We start from the raw sequence: 17,995 nt of genomic DNA, 5'->3' as shown, positions 1-17,995 counted from the left end.
AAATTAGTACCATATAAGTTTTTCATGATAAGGCAGTGTGTCGCGTGCAATTTTTGATGACTTTTAACCTTCAATTTTATGTAAAGGTTAAATAATACAATGTTTAGGGTATTTTTGTTGTCTGGACCATAATTGTTTTGTCTTTTGACATAGGCCTTTGATATTTAGTATGTTGGTGCATGCAAGTTTAATTTACTATCTTATGTTCACAACACTGTTCCTTAGTTGAAGTACATATACATGTACATATAGGTGACTGCATGTACTGTAACTCTTAATTTTCCACTTTAAAGATGATCCCCAAAAATGTTTCAAGAAAAACTATGAAAAATGGAAAGGGAGACATCAGTTTTAGTGTGCTAAACAATTTATAGATGGTGGTGGGGGGGGGGGGGGGGTGTGACGGGAAAGGTCATTTCATTAGCAGAATAGAACAAAGTGACATAGGCTATATTTTAATTTTTACATTATTTTTTCTCCCACACTGATCAGTTTTTATTCATTTCAGTTAAAACAAGCATGCGCCTAAATTTAATTTAAAGTAAAGGCTTTACCAATTAAATAAAAAGTTCATTCGACAATTTTCTGAAACTGCTATTAAATTTGCCTGAAATATTTTTCGTGTGAACGCGATGCAAATTGAATGTGAATTGCTGAAGGATTGTTAAAATTCGAATCGCGTATCCGTGGGAGTGAGACTTTATCTTTGATATGATTTTAAATCACTGCGACCGTTAAATGACGACTGAAAGGGAAGGCCTCGGGGGGAGGGGGGTCGGATTCCTTTTATCAGTACAGAAAATCAAATTCTATAAATGATGCAAACTATTTTCGACCCCCCCCCCGAAAACTTTACCCGTAATTTACAATATCAAACTTAACACATAATTATATAGTTTCTTTCTAATACTTAGAAATATCTGCAACTACGAAACATTCGACTTATTAGTGACCATTAAACTTTGTTACCGAATGCAGTCAATTAAAGATGATGAAAACCACTGAATCACTAAGTTGAACACACACTTCCGTTAATATATAGAAAATGATTATAGATGAAGCGATATATCCGTCATGTTGTGACGCACAAAGGTAATTCCATGTGGTGATAAGATATTTTAGAAAAGGAATTCAAAACATTGTAAACGAATAAATTTGGAAAAATAAGATTTCTCGCGTTCTTTATTGATATGAAGAAGTAAAAGATAAATATTTCGCCTTCACAAAATTTGTGTACTTTTAATTCAAGGCTATAATCAAAGATCAACATCTTTAAAGGTATTCGTAAATCATTTCATTGAAACCTAAGATATGGCAATAAATAAATAGGAAAAGTTGATTGGGTTTATTTATATGAAGTATGTGAATATACTTCGATTTTAAACAACACCTGTTTCTAATTGACCATCATGCATCTAGAATTCCGTTTTAAATCACGTTTGACATATTGGTGGCTAAACATATTGTATCTTTATTTCATCGATTGATTTCATCGTGGCTATAATTTATGTTGATAAAGATTCGAATCTATAGCTGACTTTCAGGTTTGAATTAAAAGGTTTTACCAAGGAGATCCTGCTTTTAAGTAGAAATGCCATATTAACATTATTTTCATATAAACTATATATTAAATTGTAAAATAAAAATAAAAATCCAAAACGTTTAGAAATCTGCGTGTTTCTTATCTGATATGTAATAGCATTAAAGTAAATGCAGTCAACTTCAAACTACTTAATTTATAGTTCTGCTCTAACTAAGGAGAATTCTGCTAACGAAATTACTAGTATGACGATAAGAATATGATTGGGCGGGTAGTGAATAGAGAGAAGACAACTACGGGCCGCCGTAGGACTGGTTCCACCAGCTTAAGTTCCCCAAATCCCTCATGAAGTTGGCGCATTGAAAATCACAAAGCGTTTCTTTTAGACGATTACTTCATCAAGGTTATTACAACAGGTCAACTCCGTAGATTCTCTACTCCTAACTTTGTTTTTAATAACGATTGAAAGTTTACAAAGAAAATGGCGATTCACTATATACTTCGGGCTGTTATTATATTGCTAGGAATTTTGCATAAAACCGAAGGAGGTAGGAATTTATCATAACTGAGAGACTTATATCTATGAATTTTCAAAATATTTATTGTAAATTTAGTTTAGCTTTCTATGACAATACAACAGGAATATAGGTGGATAAAGAAACAAATTCTCTTCAGAAACTCGACTAATTTTTTTTTTTAGTTTTCAGATATATATAGTATCGTATGATTGTTTGATTGCCTGCGCGAAGGCCATGGATAGCAATTATTATTTGAAGGAGAATTAATAAAACACAAAATTATGCATACAATGTTTGCACTGATAAAATAAAACTAGAATAGTTCATAAAATTTTCCTTAATAGTACACAATTTTATAGCTTTCTAAAAATATTTGAAGTTTAAACAGGTTTTGTACAATTACAACCATAAACTCTATTTAACCCATTTGTGACTCAGCATTAACAGCAGTGTTTTTAAAGCCATGGGTCATTTCTTGTGTTTACATATGCATGTAACATTAATTCATAGTACTAAGGACTAAATTTTTGTGCATACACTACATATGAAATTTATGGCATATATTTCATGGGTCAAGCTCTTTCTGCATGTCTCCCATCCCAATTTCAAACCTAATCGAATAGCAGCTATGTACATGTATATTGAAAGAGTGGTTGGTGACTTTATGCATTTAATTATTTCAATAAAATACACATGAAATTTGAAAATTAAATCTGTTCATTTCTTTAACTGTTAAGCTGGTCATACTTGGTCATACGAGGGAACAAACGGCCCATCGTTTTGGAAGACCAATTATCCAATATGCAACCAACAGACCCAGTCCCCCATCGATCTGCCTCCTATAGCAAGCATGACGTATGATAGCAACCTCGATCCCTTCACGCTCCATGCCTTCGACAAGCCGGGCTCCATGTACAATCTAACAATGCTAAATAATGGACATACTGGTAAGTCCAACACAGTGAGATAGCAATGGCCTCACTCATGGACTCGATGGTAACTCGAGTATATACCGATACTGTAATAGCAATACAAATGCTGATATACATGCAGTATAGGACATACGAACAAAACCACATAACTTAAGAGGAAATACTGGGCGCACGGACCCCCGAAACAGTAAGCTTTGAGAATACATGGATATTGGACAGATCTTGATAATGGTCTTCAGGTCTTGAGAAGATTATAACACCAAATTTTTTTTTACATATGTATAATGATACAATATTTGACATTAGAGCAGTCTAAACATGATATACTTTTATTAACACACGCCTATCAATGTTTTGTGCATGATTGTTCCGAGAATTTTTACCCTATTTAACACACATTTAGTTAAAGTGAACGTTGAAAATGGCGCATCCGTGATGGTATCTGGCGGAGGCTTGGCTCACTCCACTTACAAAGTAGCACAGTTCCACTTCCACTGGGGGAGCAATGACACCAGAGGCTCGGAACACACATACAATGGACTGTCCTATCCAATGGAGGTATAATGTTGAATACATGTTGATTTATAGTCGATACACATTGGCAACTACCTATCTTATCGCAGGATTTAGTCTTTCCCAGGAGGTACTTAGATAATAGATGTCAGTGTGAAATTTAATGAATTACAGATATACCCATTGTCGGATACCTACGGTTGATTTTATGCTTCTCTCTCTCTCTCTCTCTCTATCTCTCTCCATCACCAGTGGGTTCATTCAAACCAATATTCGCTCGTTCTCATGAATAATCATTTAATTTTACTGTCCAATCAAACTAATCGTTATAAAAACGAGACTCTGATTTTAAAGTTTGTATCGTATACATTAACCTCACTATCACAGCACCGGGAGGTCGTGACTTCGAGTCCCGCTCGTGCCATGGCCGCGCCAAACCTAAGACGATAAACATAGGTAGAGATTGCTCCTTCCCCAAACGCTCGGCATTTAGAAGTGAGAATGACGGGTCTTTCTGATTCGACCAAAAAAAACCAACAACAAAAAAACCGGAGGTCCCGTGTCGCGACAGGCGTTGGCACGTTAAAGAACCCTCACCGCTACGGCCCTGAGCGCTAAGCCTAGGTCTAAATTTGTGGTACTTCACCTTCAACTGGTGACGTCTCAATATGAGTTAAAATTTTCGACGGGACAAAAAACAAACATTGTCTAACGAAAGTGCGTAGAAAGGGACTTACTCATTGTATAAAATTGCTTTGGTCTTCCCTGATCAACCAATAACATTTTCTCATCAATTATTCATGAGAGCAAGCGAACTGATACGAATTGGTAATGGAAGGAAGAAGGAAGTGTAATCAACCGTGGGTATCGGACGATGAGATAATTTACCAGGATACAAATTCTTACTTAACTATTAAATCTTTTGTTATATAAATTTTATTTTTTATTATAGCTTCATATTGTGACCTATGACAGTCGTTATGTTTCCCTGGGTGAAGCTGTCGACAAAAATTCAGGACTGGCTGTTCTTGGTTTCTTTTTTGAAGTAAATACTTTGAATATTACAATCATTAAAGAAAAATAAATTTTGTACATTTGCATTTTGATGTGAGTTTTATGGTCTGTGAAATGTGCATTATCAACCATTTGCAAATGTTGTAAAAGTAGTTGAGACAGATTTGTGTGATTTGAATCTATTTATGGCTATTAGATTGTTTTATCGATTTTTCTTCAGATAAACGACGATGCTAACTGCAACTATTCGCCTTTAGTAGATGCCATGACAAATGTCGAATATTATGGTGGTAAGTTTTCTTGCGAAATTACATTGTGTAAAATCGAAAAATATGATCAAACAATAAAATTGATTTCATATACACAGGGAACAATTTCAAGATGTCCGGATTCAAACTGCGCCATCTGATGCCAATGATGTTCGGAAATTACTTCCGGTATGACGGAAGTTTGACCACGCCCCCATGCTATGAATCAGTACAATGGACTGTATTTTGGCAAAAAATTCCAATATCCACAGCACAGGTATATTATATGATACACATTAATACACAATAATGTTAACGCAGAAATAACTACAGAAATTAAAGACCAAGTACACGTACAAATACCAATTGTAAGGCCTAAATCCTCCCATACATGCATGTGCATTGCAGATGGAGAAGTTTAGAAAGCTGTACACCGATTCCAGTAAGGCTCATTCCATATCCAATAATTACCGACCTGTGCAAGCTCTGAACGACAGAACCGTCACCACAAACATGAAACTTCCGGAAACCACTTCCAGCTCATCCGAGCTGTTCAGCAACATTTCCGCACTCGTTTTTGTATCAGTATTTACAATATTTAAGCGTTGGTTTTGATATTAGTATGGATTAAGTAAAATCAGTTGAAAACGCAACATGAGAATAATTATTCGTGTTCACCATGGGTATATTTATATCGGATACTAACAAGCCTGGGTCATCGGTTTTGACTCGGTGACTGTTATTATAAGCAGAATTTGACGATGGAAACACAGATTTTATATATGATTGAGGGAGAATTTTATACCATTATCTGTACGCAAACTGATTGAAATGGAAAAAAAAAACCTCGCAATTTCTAAAACTTTGCATTCTCATGAACGCATTCTGCTTTGAAGTTACCACGCTCAAAGTTCTACTTATATTTTGTGCAGTTAGGCGGTCCTTGATTTCTTTTGATACTTACTTTGGGCTTTATGCTCAGTGAACATCTGTATGTGAAATATGTTGGGAACTGCAACCAAATCTATTGCGAGGTAATACCCTAGATTTGTATAGATGACATTACATATTTATGCGAGTATCAAAGAAAAGTAGTACAAGGACAAATGCGCATGCACACTTTGGCAGTGATTTGTCAATAACTCCCATTATCTCCGCGCTGAATAGGCTTGATCATAAAATGATAGTAAATTGTTCGAAACATAACACCCGTAAAAAGTCTAGACAGGAAACGCTTATTTGTAAAGCATTACACCGGTACATGTACATTTTGGCAGTGGCTTTGTATGAAAATGTAACTTTATTATCTCAACGATGAATAAGCAAGACAATTATAAATAGACAGCAATCTGTCCTGAACATGCAACGCTTTAATACTCCATGTCCTGAAATCGTAAAGCTATACATACACGGTCGATTATGATCGCATCCCTTCAGGTCCTTGGCATATAACTTGGTACAAAGTTAAGTTTTTTTTATGATAGCCAGTTTTACATCTGTCTTTAATATCCTATATAATGGAAATAAATACGAGTGAAATTTTTGGTGTTTTGTGCTTTACTCTTTCATCGGGTATATTTCTACGCAATGTGTATCAATATTCCCACTATGCGTGGTTGAAAGCATGGACTTGCGGAGTGAAAAATAAATTACATGTAAAAGGGAGTTCATCAGGAAGCTAGGGCTAGATACCTGGAACCGCCTTGACAACACCAGTGATGCAGGCCTTGGAGGAGTTCTAGGTGGGAAACATAGTCATGTAGTAACGACACTCTATGGAAGCCAAAGAGGGTCAGGTCAGAGCCCCAGGAAGCACATAGTACATGTATAAGCATATCGCGAGCCGTGCCCATTATATGAAATAAGATTTGAGAAGTCGCATGCGTTTCTGCGGGACAGGTGTCTGTTACTGCTGAAGTGTTCTAGTAAAGTAAGGCGTCTTTTATTTATTTATCTTGTTTTTGACAAAGGTTTATATATTATTTAAAAAAAATTTATGACCGTGGTATGATATGTAAAATTTCAAATGTCAAGAAAAAAAATCAATAAGAAACTTTCACATAGCGATGCATTCTATAAATGGAAGATGAGGATGTTTGACAAGCGAAGATCACGACTTCCGGCACGGGAACCACGTGACACAGACATACATGAACAAGTCAAACTGGAGCTTTATTTTATCGAGTATCTAGAAATTTTGTCAAGAAACTATCCTTATCTAAATTGTTTTTCGATGTAAAAGAAAAGTTTAGAAAATTTAAGTACAAAAACATACTACTAAAATTAGTAAAATATTGAAGACAACGCTTTACACTATTTAAGAAAATTGGGCTTGGTAAGTAAACTAGTACTTTAATACCCCCTCCATTCTTTGTGAATTTAGTGGTATACTAAGTGAACACTTTTTTAATTTACAGATATGCATGGGCTATAGTTTTGTACGGTCCTAAGCTTCTCATAAAATAACAGGATATAGAAAATCTTACAGTGCCAAACTCTTTATCATGATGAGTTTTACCAGGTAGTAAAATATCTATGATGAAAACAAGATTTTGTGGAGAACTCTTTTTGAAACGCACATTTTATAGGGTTGGGGAAAGGGGGGGGGGGTTATAGCCGTATTTGATGTTTATTTCTGTCCAAGTTATGATACAAAAAATCCCGGGAATTTCAAAAGTAATCTGTTAAAATAAGGAAAAGCACGATGAAATATTGTGATGATATCAATATAATTAGGCACGTTGCATCGTTTTGGTTTTTTTTAAGAAGGGAGGGGGCAGCCGGAGAAGAAATTGGCTTTACAATTGTCAAAAAATTCTTATGTAACAAAATTTAAAAAGAAATTAATTTCTAAATCCTAAATGTTTGGGGTAAGGTGACTAGGGTTGATCTTTTATTTCAATTCTTTGGTTTATTTAACTACATTTCCACCACATCACTACTTCTGGTTTGAACCTGCCTATAGATCGAACTTTAAAAATTGCCAACTTTACCTGTAATAATAGCGGGAAAAGAACAATGTCGAAAAAAGTATGGAACTAGTCCCCACCTCCACCCCCTAAGGCTATAAATAACTCTGTACAATGCAGGTCGAACTGTGCAATGTATTAAAGTTGATTTACATAAACATTTATTTTCAGAATTTTGAAAAAACAAAAACCAACCTTTTGGTTATGCACACAGGATTCGGAAACAAGTTGTAGCAACTTATATTAATCCGTTTCCTTGAATTAACTTTGAATGGTAAATGTACATTTATGGTAAAAATTCTTATATTTGAATAAGAAGACCTTTAAATGGGATACATTTTACAAAATGCAGTGCGAGTTATTTCCCCTGAATACAAGGGGAGTACCCCCGGGAGGGGGGGGGGGTACAACACATTGTGGTCTCAAGCAGTCGGAACATCATTCGACCTTTTCCGTTTATTCCACATAAAAGGTCAATTACGCACAAATTCTCTGTGCAGATTACTTATTGTGTATATATATATTCAAATGAAATAAAGTTTAAACTAAAAACTAACCCCGATTTCAACAGAAAGATTACATTAGATACGGATTCGATATACATGCACATATAATTAACAACGTTTATAGTGTGAAACGACAACAAATTGATATAGTGTAGGCGCGGATCTAGAAAATTCTCAAGGGGGGGGGGGTGAACCAGAGGATTAAGTTGTTGTTATCATGATATGTATTTTGTACTTTTTATCGTCTACATGGGATTTTATAGGTTAGCTACCAAATAAAAACACTCTTTTGAAAAATAAGATTATGACAAACGAATTTACAACGTTTATTGCTAAGGGGTGAGAGCAAAAGGTCAATGTCTGCTTGACAAAAAAAAAAAAAAAAAAAAAAAATTAAAAAAACCAAAAAAAAAACCCACACCAAAAACCCAACTAAATTCACATAGTTTTCATCAACAGCCCCCCCCCCCCCCTTAAAATTAAATTTGATGAATGTTGAAAATGATGATAAACAGTGTACGAAAATCGATGTCGGATGACGTAAACTTTGACCTACAGGAGTTTTTATCCTCCCTCCCCAAACTGTTCGAATTTAGATTTTTATCAATGCAGTAATGATATTCCCGGAAAAATATAAATAGCATGCTCTGATACCCTCTCACTCTTTAAAAAAAAACCCCACCCAAAATCAAATAGGTGCGTGTGTGTGTGTTTAACTATTCTTTTCACTAATAGTTCGTTCATCTCCGGATTTGATCAAAATTTCTCAAATTTCTACCAGCCTTCGCGTTGTAATATTCGCACGTTTTTAAACAAAGGAATTCTTTGGAACATGTTTCCTTAAAATATTTAGTTTTTACACTTCCCAAAATCTTTCCAGTCCATAAATTTAGTGCTTGCACAAATGTTTCTTATGATGACTTTTAACAAGTCTAAGATATATTTTAGTTATATTCGGGGATAACATGTCTCATCTGGCAGGTGCAGATTATGAATTTGAATATCCAGGAACTTGATAGTATAAGGATTTACTAATGAAAGGGTATTGAAAAAACCTTGTATATTAACGCAATGATGTAATATAATCTTTCTCTCTCTCTCTCTCATTTTATGCCAGCCCCGGCTACGACACTATTGAAAAGTAATGCAGCAAATAGTGTTGGTGTGCATATAATGTTTGCTTTACAAATTCTACAGCTGATCTGTAAAAAACAAAACAAAGAACCTCCAAGTATGCGGGATACGGTTAAAATATATTGACCTTTATGGAATGTATATTTTGCGTTAAAGAATGTTTCATTTGTCTTTCGTAATCGAGAAGGGTAACCTTATTCTGTGCAAAGGTAAAAAACAAGGAAGGAATTTCACATGCTTCTAAAGACATGTACATAAAATTTGCAAGACTGAAATAAAAACAAAATATGAACCAAATGTTAAAAGACACAGAACAAAGCATTTGCCAACCGGGAAAGAATAAGATAAGATTACATACAAACCAATTCTGGACACTTAAGGGTATATAAAGTAATATCATAAGAGGAAAAGACAAGCTAAAGCCCTATATAAATGTAACACGAAAAAGAAAAGAAACTTCGGAAGATTGTAGCAGTTGTAGATTATTTATATAGTTGGCAATGAAATATACACTTCATATTACATTGTTATATGCATAATCACATCATAATATATAATATTATATGACCATACACACAAAAATGAATTTTTGACATGTGGACTTTTAATGAAGTAATCAAGTTATGATTGTTTTATGTTTTGTCTTCAACTTACATAGATCATTATTTTTTGTTTGAAAATGTTGATTAAAAATTCAAATCAGCTTGATTTTTCATTGGACATAATCCACATCAATTTTGTTGTTGTTGATAGTATGATAATCTGAGATTATTCTAGCAATGTCCTGAAAATTCCTGTTAGTCACTTTTAGATAACGGATAATCAGTGAATGAATCTCATCTTCTATACAATTCGTGTCACACATTCTACAAATTATTTTATTTCTTTCAAGTGTCATTTTGTCCATCAGTCTTTACAATTTTTTCATATCTTCCATTTTTACCGTTGAAATTATGTGCACTTATTCCAAATTTACATACATATATGATTTTTCGTGTCCAAAACTTTTTTAAAAATAAACATTTTTCATGATTCCCAAATTCTATGTCGTTATGATGATCTCATTTTGCAAATATATCCTGTCATTAGGTTGAATGCTGGCTGGCATGTTTCATACCAATTGTAAGGCCGTTCTTTACACACCGATTTTTACTCCGAATTACTCCGTTTATCTGATCAAGTTATAGGGCTCACGACAGGCGTTACTACCGGTCAACAGGGTATCCTTACTCCTCTTACCTGATACCATCTCTGGTGTGTCCAGGGATACGTGTTTGACCTATTAATTTTGTATTCTTTATAGGATTTATGAGGTCCAGGGGCGTAACAAATGATAAATTGAAGTGTAGGCACCAAGCTGCAAAGGAATCTGGGGACTACTTATGGTCCCCAGCGGGTCTAGAGCAGGGTCCTGGTAGGGGGTGAAAACGGATTTAAGCATTATGAAATGCCATAAGAGGGCTGTATTATCTTCATATTGATTCAGACGAAAGGGAACGTTTTAATCCCCTCATTTTAGCCTAGTCAATTTTTTAAAATGAAAATTAAGATCGAAGCCAGGATACAGAAATTTTTTAATATGCATCGTGATGTACGTGTTGAGACCAACAAAAACAACGCCATTCTGGGGTCATTTGTCACGTAAGGCTCGTGCAGATTGGCGGCGCCATTTTATTGACTTTGCTGTCCGGCTGAAATGTACCCCTTTTTAATAGAGCTCAACAAATGCCGGAAACTCAAAGGATGCAACCTAGTACCGTTAATTTAATATTATGGTGAATGGAATTAGCACACCAAAGTGACCCTAACCAGAAAAAGCGGAGATAGGCATAGGCGACTTTGACGACTTAATATTTTTTTCATTATGTGTAGGCCCGGGCTTTTGTGCTGTATAGGACCGGGCTTTTGTGCTGTATAGGCCCGGACATGCACACCATACTTATGAAATACCGCTGGAGATGGATTGGGCAGGTCTTAAGGAAACCCATCAATGACATCACTAGGGTCTCACTTCGATGGACTCCAGAAGGGAAAAGAAAACAAGGCCGTCCAAAGACCACCTGGAGGAGAACTGTCGAAACAGAAATGAGAGAGATTGGCATGACCTGGGGCAAAATTGAAAAGGCTGCTAAAGACAGAGAGGAGTGGAAGAAACTAGTCCTTGCCCTATGTGCCCACCGGCGCAACAAGGACTAGGTAGGTAGGTAGGCCCGGGCTTTTGTGTTGCATAGGCCCGGGTTTTTGTGCTGTATAGGCCCGGACTTTTGGGCTACGCCCGGGCTTTTGTGCTACCGTTGATGTTAAACCCCTGACTGATTGATCACTTTTCATTATCTTCACTTTTCCCTTTCAATTTCAAACTGTTTTAACGTAAAAAATGTATGGTACCACATGTCAAATGTTGTAATAGTTGATTTTTTTCATTTCTATTTTATAATTTCCCATCTCTGGTATGTCCCGGGGTCGGTGTTTGTCCAACTCTCTATTTTGTATTGCTTATAGGAGTTACGAGATTGATCACTGTTCGTTATCTTCACCTTTATAGGAGTTACGAGATTGATCACTGTTCGTTATCTTCACCTTTATAGGAGTTACGAGATTGATCACTGTTCGTTATCTTCACTTTTATAGGAGTTACGAGATTGATCACTGTTCGTTATCTTCACCTTTCATTTGCACTGTATAATTGTTCGTTTATATCATATATTTTCATGTGTATTCAATATTTTCAATTTGTATTGTATAATTGTTCATTTGTGTCTTTTGGTGAAGGACCAATCACTACCTATATTTACGTCTTAGGTTTGACGTGGCCATGGCACGATTGGGACTCGAACTCATGACCTCCTGGTTACGAAGCGAAAGCTCTAATATTGAGCTACTGTGATCGGTCTGGGTGGGTCAGTAAATTGTATGTTTTGTAAATTTCAAATGACGACTTTATGGCATTGTTAAACTTTGAGATTTTGTTTCTCATAAAGAACCAGAAAACTTCAGTATTTGCTATTTGATATCTATATCATTAACTGTAAACTTTTACATGTACGATACTGAATGTCTGCGTTTGATGAAAATAATTCTTCTTTTGATATACATTGATTTCCAAACACCATTAATACAACATTTTTAAAAATAAAACATTGAGTTTTCCTTGCAAAGATGATTGATTATCAGTTATTTCAAAGTGCTACGTCATTTGCATATTCTACCGTACCGGTAAAGATTGTTGTAACGTGAAACATAGTTAACATTATTCTTACTTATCAGGTTAGACAGATCGTTCAGGATTTCGAAGATATTAGGTCATAATATATCTCCTTGCTTTACTCCTAGTTCAGTTAATTTGTTGTCAATTCTTATTGAGATATAACTCTGTTTCTACATACTGGATATTACATGTATATATTTTGTAAAACAAGTCATTTAGATGATATTGGAAGGGTTTTAATTTTATACCTTGGTGTATTACTGTATAAAATGATTTGTGAAAGTCAACAAAGCAAGTATATACTATATAAGCATTTATTACCAATGTTAGTGTATTTATGTGGTCAGAGAATCCAGCTTTTTGTAAATCCTATCCGATTTTCATATATGTGATGTAATTTTCAAATTAAAAGCTGTTGTTACATGTAAGTATTGTGCTTAAAAGTTTTCCGATGTGTGCATAATATTGAGTTAATCGAGGATTTTTTTTATTTGATTTGCAATTAGGTGTATATATACACACACCTTTCTACACGTTTTTGGGTGTGTTTTTTTTTTTGGGGGGGGGGGGGGATACAATCTAGATAATGTAACCATGTAAAATGCATAAGTTTGTGTAAACCTGAACTACTTTCCGCATTCCGTTGGCTGTTTCTATGTTGGACGGGGCTTTTTGTAATTGATGTGAAGAGATTGAAAAATGAATTTTATTAAATGGTAGGAAATTTGACAGTTTTTAAATTTCTTTAATTCTATTTTGAATAAGTTCTAATTTCTCTATGTGATTATCTGACAGCTTAAATAAGGTATCAAAAGTAAGTGTATGATGTATGCCAGTGAATACATATTTCTTTGTTTTCTATGATTGATGGACCGTCGCGGTGCTCTAGAGGTAGAGCGTTCACCCCCCATGCGGAAGATCGGGGTTCGAATCCCGGCCGCGACAGACCTAAGTCGTTAAAACGGGTAGTGACAGTTGCATCTCCTTGGAGATGACCTTAAAAACGGATGTCCATACGTGTGGCACGCTAAAGAACCGTCACTGCTCGATGACCGTAAGCGCCGAGCATACATGTAGGTCTAAATTTGAAGCCCTTCACCGGTCTTGGTGACTTTTCATATGAGTGAAAATTTCTCGAGAGGGACATTAAACAAGATACGATCAATCTCTGATTGATGAGGTCAAGCTTTAGATAGTATTTTTTAGGATTGTTTACATTAAGCTGATCTAACCTAACAAGAATACTTTGAGTAAAATGGCGTTTATTATAGTTTGGTAATTTGTTTTATTATATACTTTCAATTTCATTTCTTCTTTTTTCTTTAAAAGTTTGCGGGCAAATATCACACGATATATGCCCGGAAACATTCCGGCCCGCAAACATTACGTCACAATCAAATTTCTACGCCGTTAATTTTCAAATTTTTCGTGTTTTTCATCTTTTACACAGTTAAACCGATAAAGTTATTGTTAAAAATAAAATTATTGTTAGTTTCTAAATGAAATTGAAAGTATATAATAAAAAGGTTATAGACTTTGTATGGGAAATATGACGACCGTACGAGTTTTTTGTCGCGGACGGACCTCGCAAGCTCGGTCCGTCTACGCGCCAAAAAACTCGGTCGTCATATTTTCCCATACAAAGTCTATAACCTATAAATATTCTATTTGAGCTTTGAAATAATATTCCTCTTAAAGAACCCACGTGTGATCGGGTTTCTATGGAATCTTGATAATAAGTAACTTTTTCAATAAGTTGTCTTCGTCTTTTTCCAGAGATCAGACTTTTAAAAAACCACTGTTTTACCAACATGGTTATTATTACGTTGCCTTTTTCGTTAGTGACAATTTTTGCCGCTTTAACAAAATTATTATGGATATCATCAGTGGCATCATTCAGTTGTATATTTTAATCTACAAAATGAGTAAAAATGATTTATTGTCTTGCTGGGTGTGGGAATTATTCTGAAAATTGTCTATTAATGCACTGCCCCACTTCTATCGTATCGGTATTTCATGCAGATTCTCATTATCTGCCCGTAAACATTACTTAATTCTTCTTTGGAGAGGTTTATGCTTCAGATATCGCCAGGTGTGAAAATCAACTGACTACAGGTATAGGAGACCAGTCGCGACAGCATAGTAGTTAAGTATGGGCGTTCTCTTTTCAATCTGAAGACCCTGGTTCGATACAAACCGCGTGAAACCTCAGATATGTTTTGCATTTTATGCCTGATTGTGAACTTGCATGAACCTAAACACATGTTGTATATTATCATAATTGTATATTATAACGAATATTATATTTTCTGTGGTACGACAATCTTTATTTGTACATGTATAACATAATATATTTTGGAAGAGGTTTTCTCAAATCAAGTCAAATCAAACCTCAGACGTCCAATAAAGGTAGTTACGTCACCAACAAAGATAGTTACGTCACCACTGCTGGTGAAGGGCTGCAAAATTTAGGTTAAAAAATTTAGGCCTATGCTCGGCACTTTTACGGTCTTTGAGCAGAGAGGGTCTTTATCGTGCCACACCTGCTGTGACACGGGGCCTCGGTTTTTGTGTGGTCTCATCCCATTTAGACTACAGGAAAACGTATACTTAAAACGAATGTTGATAGTTTAACGCAGATCTAGACTGAAGTTGGTTTTTTTTTCAATGATATCCGTCCATTTTTAAATTGTTAACTATATGAACTTCTTTGAATAAATTATAGAGCAATAATAATAAAAATTAAAAAAAAAAAAAAAAAAGAACCTTGGATCTAAAACGCCAAAGTCATGTTTAATCTCATTATATATTTGGGTAATTTATACATGTAATTCTGTATGAAACTATCATTAGCGCAATAAAACTTTTTTCTATTGCATCTCGACATCCACTACAAAAGAAAAATGGAACACGCACTTCTATACCCGAGGAAGTATTGTCTAGTATTGCATTTATAGCTACGCCTCATATTGCATCGTATGCGCATATTATTCAATTTTTATGAACAATTCTATATCAATATAGAATTGGTGCTTACATTCAATATATAATGCATTTTGATATTAAGTTAATGATATAACATTCTCGGGATCTACTTGCCCCCTACATAGAATTCAAAGAGTACTTCATATTGACTTTCCCCCCTAACCTTTTAAAAACTTAAACGGGGTTATGATAGGGGACATTTGTTACCTTCACGATTCATTGTTGAAGTCTTTGTTAATTTTGTCTTTACATAATTTTCGTTTCAGTGGACATGCTTCATAATTAGAATTGTGATCACGCAGAGCAAATACCCTATTGTAGACGATATACAAACTACACTAAAGTAGTGGTCAGTGGGAAATGCAGTTCAGCTGCCAGATACATGGAAATGGACAGACTTATAAATCAATAAAGAAAACGTTTACTTACCGAGGTAGTAGATTGAATAAGTTACACAAATACAAATATTCTACCTCGTAAGATCAAGTTTGTTTTGTTCTCTCCTACAAACACACCGAGAAAAACAAATTGAAAATACGGATATGAAATATAGGCGTCATAGAATTTCTCTCGATTGGTGCGAGTGGGGGCATTGTGTGTTGGTCATCGTCACTCGGACTATTATTCAATATATTTCAGTGTTAGTGGTACTTGTAGCTAGGACGGTCCAACTAGAGGTATTCAGAGCTTCTTACCATGCTAGTGACGTACATGTAGTGGTGCTGCGAAACGGTCAATCGACAACGTCAATGTAAGAGGCACGAAATACCTAATCTTGTCAAAATAAATTATTCCTCAGAATGAAGTTTAAAAAAGAAGATATGATACAATAACAGAGAAAAAGGAGTGAAAAAGACAAACGTTTTGAGATTTAAGAAAACACTTCTTGTTGTCAAAATCAATTTTCTTGTACCGGAACATGTATGTTAGAAGATTTTTCCAGTGCAATGTCACCTTGGGAATTCAGGCACGACTTAAGAATCACAAAGTGATGTTTATCATTCAATTTTTAAAATTACGTACTGAAACGGAATTTTTTTTTATTTATATTCATGTATATTTTAATGTTAAAGATGAAAAAACATAATTTCTTTTCAATATCGTTTGTAAAGTTTAAAAAATATCAATTATACAGAGAAATGATGGCTGCACAGGAGATTATGAACTTGATCAACTTCTATAATCTCTTTATGTTCGCTGAAAAGCGAAGTGGAGTTTCTATGTAACCGGATTTTGATGACATAAAACATGATATATATTAATCGGTCCGATTACAAAGGTTAAAGATAATCTTTTTCTTTTTCTTTTTTATCTTTTTATAATCTTTGATATGATATGTAAACTAATGGAATCTTTGGCATCTTAAAGCAAGGTCTGCCCTAAAAAATGACAAAATTGAACAAGACTGTTTTTCATCGACTACACTGTATTTTCGTGACGCATAATCTTGCTTAGTTTATTTTGCCTATAACGCAGTGGCGGATTTAGAGGAGCGGGGCCCTCCTCCCCCTTTCGCCACAAATTTACAAGGCATCTCTGGCATATATAGATGAAAACTCCAGATTTGGCACTCAAAATGGCTTAGTATTTTGGCTAATACTTGAATTAAACCTGTGCCCTCCACCCCTTTCGGAAATCCTGGATCCGTCACTGTAACGAAAGTCGATGGTCTTTCTTCTCTACCTAATATGTTGACGGTGCTACCGTTAGGTACATATACATGAAGGATCCAAAATTCTTTCCCATGGGAGTGGGTTTTCCCCTCCAATATATACTCGGGATTAACACTTAGCATTTTACAGCTGGAAATACTAAGAATAGCCAAAGATACATGTACCTATATCTATTTTCTACCAAGCTCAAAGGGTGAGGGCGGAGGGTTGGGCCTTCGGTTACCCCTCTAAATGGTAAATCCCACCAATGGGGGGGGGGGGGGGGGACAACAACTCTGTAGTGTAATGAAGATCACAATATCCTCATTTAGATCCGGCGCTGTAACATCTAAATTGATTTATAACGTCAAAACATAGACCGTAACGTCACAGCCCATTCTCTACCCAGAGTTCCGTGCGCTCCTCACACTACCCAGAGCTCCATGCGCTCCTCGCACTGTATGTGAAGCTTGCGTAACGCGCCCTCTGGTTAAAGAATGCGTCACAGCCGTCCGCTTGCTCCAGTTCAAACTCCCCGTCGAGACCTCATTACGTCACCTACGTTTGTGAGCAAGACCTAATGTGGCGCACTGCATTGTGTAGAGAACCACAAGACTAGAGTAAAACTGAGATGATTTACTAAAGTTCATAAGCTCAGGTCAACGAAATGTGATATTGCGAGATCAGAAAGGACAGTCGTTAGAATTATGGAAGTTTTTGGTTACCTGAGTAAACTCTGGTCCTCATTGCCATTGATCGGCGTTCGTCGTCGTGCG

General features: G+C 35.4%; 1 protein-coding gene and 1 long non-coding RNA gene across 2 annotated transcripts; both read left to right on the top strand.

Moving 5' to 3' along the window:
* The first annotated feature begins 1,883 nt into the window (after nucleotides 1-1,883).
* On the top strand, nucleotides 1,884-6,308 carry LOC125671244 (carbonic anhydrase 2-like). Its single transcript, XM_048906788.2, has 7 exons — nucleotides 1,884-2,088; nucleotides 2,796-3,005; nucleotides 3,394-3,548; nucleotides 4,456-4,548; nucleotides 4,738-4,807; nucleotides 4,885-5,042; nucleotides 5,174-6,308. Exons 1-7 carry the CDS (start codon nucleotides 2,022-2,024, stop codon nucleotides 5,378-5,380), a joined length of 960 nt encoding a protein of 319 aa, XP_048762745.1. The 5' UTR covers nucleotides 1,884-2,021; the 3' UTR covers nucleotides 5,381-6,308.
* A 306-nt stretch (nucleotides 6,309-6,614) lies between these two features.
* LOC130054098 (uncharacterized) lies at nucleotides 6,615-12,999 on the top strand. The gene is made up of 2 exons (XR_008802365.1): nucleotides 6,615-6,695; nucleotides 11,247-12,999. It is a non-coding gene; the product is annotated as an uncharacterized LOC130054098 (long non-coding RNA).
* The last annotated feature ends 4,996 nt before the right edge of the window (nucleotides 13,000-17,995 follow it).

Source organism: Ostrea edulis, chromosome 4 (genome assembly GCF_947568905.1).
Source record: "Ostrea edulis chromosome 4, xbOstEdul1.1, whole genome shotgun sequence".
NCBI lineage: Eukaryota > Metazoa > Mollusca > Bivalvia > Ostreida > Ostreidae > Ostrea > Ostrea edulis.
This window is presented reverse-complemented; position numbering and strand designations above follow the sequence as displayed.